The sequence below is a fragment of the Echinococcus granulosus genome, assembly GCF_000524195.1.
Source record: "Echinococcus granulosus chromosome Unknown EG_S00018, whole genome shotgun sequence".
In the NCBI taxonomy this organism is placed as follows: Eukaryota; Metazoa; Platyhelminthes; class Cestoda; order Cyclophyllidea; family Taeniidae; genus Echinococcus; species Echinococcus granulosus.
The window spans coordinates 1,207,665-1,213,664 of NW_020170398.1; the positions used below are offsets into that span (position 1 = coordinate 1,207,665).

At 42.7% G+C, this 6,000-nt stretch overlaps 1 protein-coding gene across 1 annotated transcript; it reads left to right on the plus strand. All coding sequences in view use genetic code 11, as the record gives it.

Annotated features, from left to right (window-relative positions):
• Positions 1-1,990: 1,990 nt before the first annotated feature.
• On the plus strand, positions 1,991-4,409 carry EGR_03535 (Tyrosine-protein phosphatase Lar; the record flags this gene model as incomplete). Its single annotated transcript, XM_024492784.1, has 5 exons — positions 1,991-2,039; positions 2,881-3,174; positions 3,552-3,827; positions 3,907-4,212; positions 4,300-4,409. The coding sequence occupies 5 exons, from the start codon at positions 1,991-1,993 to the stop codon at positions 4,407-4,409; spliced, it is 1,035 nt and encodes a 344-aa protein (XP_024352917.1).
• Between the last annotated feature and the right edge of the window lie 1,591 nt (positions 4,410-6,000).

Here is a 6,000-nt window from a genome sequence, read left to right on the forward strand (position 1 = left end):
AATGATATTGTAGGAGAGTTGGGGGATAATTTAAATGCCGTTATCTAACATCATTCCTAATACTGATTGATAATAGGCAGCTCATATTATCATTACCATAAGGTTACATTAAACGCCTGTATGGTATTAAAATTGTAACTAATTAAGTAGAACTTGTTGAAGATTTATTTTTGCAATTGCTCTTTTCCGTTTCATTTTGCATTGAATGTCAGTGGAGATTTTAGAGCATAAAGCTCAGTTGCTCACACAAAATGATCTTTCTCCCTAGATCTCATTGGACTTTCAGGGGGTTCTCAAGATACCCGGTAAGCTTGGCATCCGTTTCCATCCGTTTTAAAGATATTTAAAAGTCGATTTACATTTGAACAGTTTTTCCGGAGCGAATCCTCTATGTTAGTGTTGAGCTTTTTGGACCGGATTACTATCTATTTCTACGCTACATATTTCACTAATGTGACTACTTAAAGAATTGAATTAAAGCCTGATAACACACTGAGTAACGATTCTTTGATCTTAGAATAAAAGTTTCTTTTAATCTCGTAAATGAAAAGTTGCATTCACTTTGTTTGAAAGTGTCGTGGGGAAATGTGGTGAGCCACTACTGCTGAATAACGCTGATTGGACATGCCTGAAAGATTGATAATAATATCGCTGCATTAATAAATTTTAAGTCAAGAGTTTAAGCACTTAATGATCAGTACAAAGAATGCGATAAAAATCTGGGAGCACATGGACTTTATTTTCGCAACCAAGAGAGCACTCGCTTCGTTAATCATGGGTTTGTCAAACAGCATAATCAATTACCCGCATATAGCAGGGCGTGCTCCATTGTTCTACATCGTAGCGACAACATCTACACGGTGGGAAATATTTAAAGAAACGAGAAGATATTAGAAGTGGTTAACCTTGGGTGGAAAGGCTAGTCGCCATGCCTAAGGCAAGCACATCCGAGTGATTTGCCATTTTGACATCAATTATGACGCGTCTCCTGTAAAAGCAGAATGGATTTGACCTACCCGCTTTTCCATTAATTGAATTGGCTAGTTATTTGTACAGATTCGCTTCAGATTCCAGCTGTCTATCTGACTCCTTTATGGAGGCCCTGCACATTGTCAATCGTCTCCACGGTCAAGGGCTGGGGGCATACTTAACCTGAACTCTTTGCATCCCCTAAAAGCACTCTTGTTTAAACAATGTCAATACGCGGTACCGTTTCCTCAACGACTGTCAATAAAATCAGAGTAAAAGGCGTCAAAGTAAGGATAATGGATCGAAAAATATCAGTTTAATTCACCTTTAAAAATCTTAGTTGTATTGTTTTCTAGGTGATGACTACGTCCTTATCTTAGCGCCATTTTGAGGCCAAAGTCTCGAGTTAAGGTCATAGGTTAAATGCTTCACTGTTTCTTTTTCCTATTAAAAATCACCTTGAATCATTCCGTTTGTAAACCGTATACAATTTGTACGCTCGTGTACCTTCAACTTTTTAGACTCCGTCCTGCATTATCGTTTCTACCAGGTTTGTCCCCACTCAAGCTAATAATTATAGTCCATAACCCAGCCTTAATTTGCTTCCGCACGACAGTAAACATATTGCCTTCTTTTGCTCTCAGTCAGTGAATTCAAGGGGCACAAAGGCAGAAGATGCTTTTACCATCAGTGTTTCTGTCTCTTTGTGATGTTCGTAGTACTTGGCAAGATTTACATGCATTCCCTCGAGTTTGAAGGTGCACCAGCGTATTCCGCTCGTAGCTACTGGTGGAGAATTTTGTGGCTAGAAGTGGTCTATTGGACACCGAACACGAAACAGTGAGTGGATTGGTTGGATTGTAGATCCCATGCGATACCATGTAATTGGTGTAGAGAGATGGCATGAAGTGGTTTCTCCCACCACACATCATTGCGAGTTGTTGGTGGCAGTGTTCTAGAGCTTCTGCCATCCCTCCAACACCGAATAGACGTTGAGTAGCTCTTCTCAATAAGCAGGTAAATGTACATCAACCCTAAAGCTCAACTTGACCTCGTTGAGTCAAACCGCAGTGAGTGTAACATGAAAGCTCTCGAGTGTAAAGAATGAATTGGATGTGCTCACTACTTATACCAATAGATCTGTAAAAACGATTATAGTAAGAAAAGTCGGCGGTTGCACGATTGACGGTCTCTCTCCCTACAGTCGAAACGAGGTTTGTGTTCCACCCTGTTTCGTACATGCGCAGACCTCTGCGGACGCTTCGTCCGCAACATCAGCATCCACCTATTCACTGGACACTCCATTAGTGTCAATTAAATATTCAGGAGCGTTTGAATTTGACCCCAAATCGGATTTGCCCATTCACAGTCCTTTCTCCTTTAATATTATAACAACTTGGCCTTAGATTGAAGAATATTTACCAATTATCCTCTATAGAAAGCATTCCCGAGGAATACCCACAAATACTGCAATGCCTCACTGGCAGTTGCATTTCGATGGCATTTAAAAGTAAGGGAATGACATGGTTTGGGGTGTCAGGCTCACGAATTTGTGGCAGAGTTGAGTATTGCAACTTCATCAAAGCCAACTCCACCGGAATGATTGGCTGCTGTGCTTGAGTCGGAGCACAGAAATGGAGGAGTGGGATGACTTGAAGACGCGGTTCCCTTAATTCCACTTTTAGCACTCAAACCCATGCAAACTGTAAAAGCGTTCCCACGTTGCTCTCTGGTTAGTGGTGCAGCTACTCTTGCATTAAACTTTTCTTACCCCCAAGTTTCTCTAACTCGCTTTGGACAAATTTCCATCAAGCTACCTCAAACTCCTCATTACGTGTATTTACATAAATCATTTACATATTCGTCACCACACCTTAAGTCTTCTCATTCCCTCCTCTTTCCCTCGTACAGTTCCTCAGAACTTGCAGGTCACGTCCAGGACCAACGAGAGCATTGAGACTAGGTGGGATCTTCCATCCAGTGTTTACGGAACACAGTTGTACAAGTACACCGTCTATGCAACACCAACCAAGTCGGCGATAAGTCTCACACAGCACAGCTGCACAACAAATGCCAATTCTTGCCGTGTGACCGATCTCATTGCCAACACCGCGTACAATCTCATGGTCCAAGCATGCTATGCTCAGGCACCAAAGTTGTGCGGTGTGAATTCAAAGCCGCTGATCGGCTACACCAGGCCTGGTGGTGAGTTCACGGTAATGTTTAGCAAAACACAACCATCTCTCATTGGAAAGCCATTGGTTTGTGAAAGCGTCCCAAGTGAAAGAAATCAGAAAGTTGTGGATATGAGATCTCCAGTTGTCTTGCCTTTTGAGGCACTAACATGACTTATTACTGACCCACGGTCTTACATACCCTTTGCCTTAAGCAATCATATCCAATGGCGAGAGCACAGTTGAACAAAGGCCCACTTTTAAAGTAGTCAAAATATGATGACCGGTCAAAACGTCTGTCAAAACAGCATTTAGTTAACTGACGGTGGTCAGACAAGGTTGACATGGAGTTTCCTTGGATATGAGCGAATTCCTTGCCCAACATCTATTTTATTTTGTAAAAAATAGTTCCTCTGGATCTGCGTGTGTTGGAAGCATCCGCAACGGACATAGTAGTGACCTGGAACGAACCAACACCCAGCACGGAGCCAATCACCAAATACGAGGTTGGGGTAACTGATAACTTGGGGAAGAATTGGACCTGCGAATTTGTGAAGGATGAAGGGCATAAATGCAGGATTGCTGGACTCTCAGCCTGTCACGTTATCAACGTCACTGTTCGTGCCTGCGCCCGTGATGGTGACTGTGGTATCAGTGCATATGAGACAGGGCCTTCACCACCGCGTAAGCTCATAACTGTCAACATTTAGTGTTACTTTGACCGCTTCAACGCTCTATACGCTACTTCGATTGTTTGTGACAGCGTTAAATGGTTTTGAGTTAAAGAAACTGACCACCTACACGGTGACATTTGCATGGGCGGGTAGACCGATTGAGAACTGCGGGTCGACCACAATCAGAATTCAAGTGCACCCAGCTGGTAAAACAGAAAATATGTCCAGCATCACCTGTACCGTGAATGATGGAAGGTTTCGCGACATGCAAAGTTGCAAAGTGGAGTACCTTTTTGCCAATACAAAGTACAACGCAACCGCTGTTGTATGCTCGAATGGACATTTTGGATGCAGTGATGCTACACCCCCAGTGATGTTCCGCACGAATCCTGCTGGTACGTCTACACACAGATTGCATGAAAGTACTCTTGTCTGTTAAACGTTTGTCGAGCAAATCGGGGAATAAATCCGCCGCATTATAGCTCCGAATGAGGTTCGCGTTCGCAAGATCGGAACTACCAGCATTGAAGTGACCTGGGCAGCTGGAAGTGGAGTGGGTGCGGAAGGCTACGAAGCCAGGGCTGAAACTTAGGGTAGCAATTCATCCAAGTCAGTCAAGACCTGTATCGCAAGCAGCACAGAGCAGAGCTGCACCATAGGGGATTTGGAACCAGCAACAGAATACCGTGTGACTGTCTCCTCAATGCGGATGAGCGACAGTGGTGTAGGCATATTTGGGGATCCATCGTCACCCACTACAAGTGACAGTAGTTAGTGTCGGATTTTAGTTCTCTTTGATGGCCTAGAAGTTGACCCCATGCGGGCCTTTGGAAAGCTCCTCAACTTTTTCTGAATTTCAGAATCATTGTTTTTTTCCTTTTACAGCCTCTGATAATCTGCTAAAAATACTGCTGGGAACATTAATTCCTCTAATCTTCATAATTCTCCTGGTTCTGCTCTTTGTCTTCCGCAAGCGGATTCCATTTATCAGGAATTTGTTTTCCAAAGGGCCAACGGCGAAAAATAGTAAACCGTGAGTCCATTCGTACAATCACCTTGGCATCTAATTGTAACGAGTTTATCTCATTTTTTCACTGTTCGTCATCATCTCAATCCCCTGCAGTATTTATGTAGAACTGCAATAAAGTTGGAGCTATGCACCTGAAATCTTGCCGTCACAAACGAATCCCTACTTATTTGTCGTTTTTTTGTTCATTTCAGAAATGCCACCTCCCGAGGATTAAGGCACGTGAAATTATGGACTTATTTTTTTTGTAAAAGAGTCTTATCCTAACGTCGAAGCTACCATTTGTGGATTGCCGTCTACTCTTTCCTTTCATACAGCCCTCCCTTCCCAATTGAGTACTACACTCCACCCGGTCCCAAGACCCTATCAAACCTGTAAGTCCCATATTTTTTTTGTTTGACCGGAGTAGTCAGCCACTTGGCTGAAACAATTTAGCCTCAGATTACAGTGACGCAGGCTGCATGCAATTCCTATGCCTAATGACTGTGTTTTCCCATAGCGAAATGTGTGTCATTACCACAGGCATCAAACAAAAGTGTGGATTTCACTTACGACCCACTCTGCTGATGTGATGGTAGCAACTTAACGGGAAGGATGCAGTCCAGAATATTGTTAGAAATAGTTTTCCAGATTGCTAACCTAAGACGAAGAAGGTTGGGGTCTGTTCAATGCAACACATTGCTCTTGGAAATGATTTAAAGAGAGTTCTGATGTTCCTTTTAAGCTAAACGATGTTAATGCCCCAATTGTGACTGCGTAGACAATCAAAACTTGTTATTCCTAGCCCTGACTTCATGGGAAATGTAACTGGTAGATAAATCACCTGAAACCAATTTGTCAATCTGACCTCGGAATTGTTATTAACCACTTTCCACCCCGGTTGGAATTGCATTAACTTCAAATGAAAGCACAGCTGCTTCACACTTTCTGTGTAATAAATGTGTGCACCATCGTTCAAGCTGTTTCAAACTTGTTAAACAGCAGACGCATTTCCAACATGGAATTTATCAAGCACAGATCAATTTACTGAGATTTTACAGTGCTTCAAAACGCATTGACATTCGGATTGATGGTTCACAATGAAGGGTGAAAGGGGTGCACGTGGTTGTGGAGTTGGGGACATATACTGGGTTTTCACACTAAGAAATTGCTACAG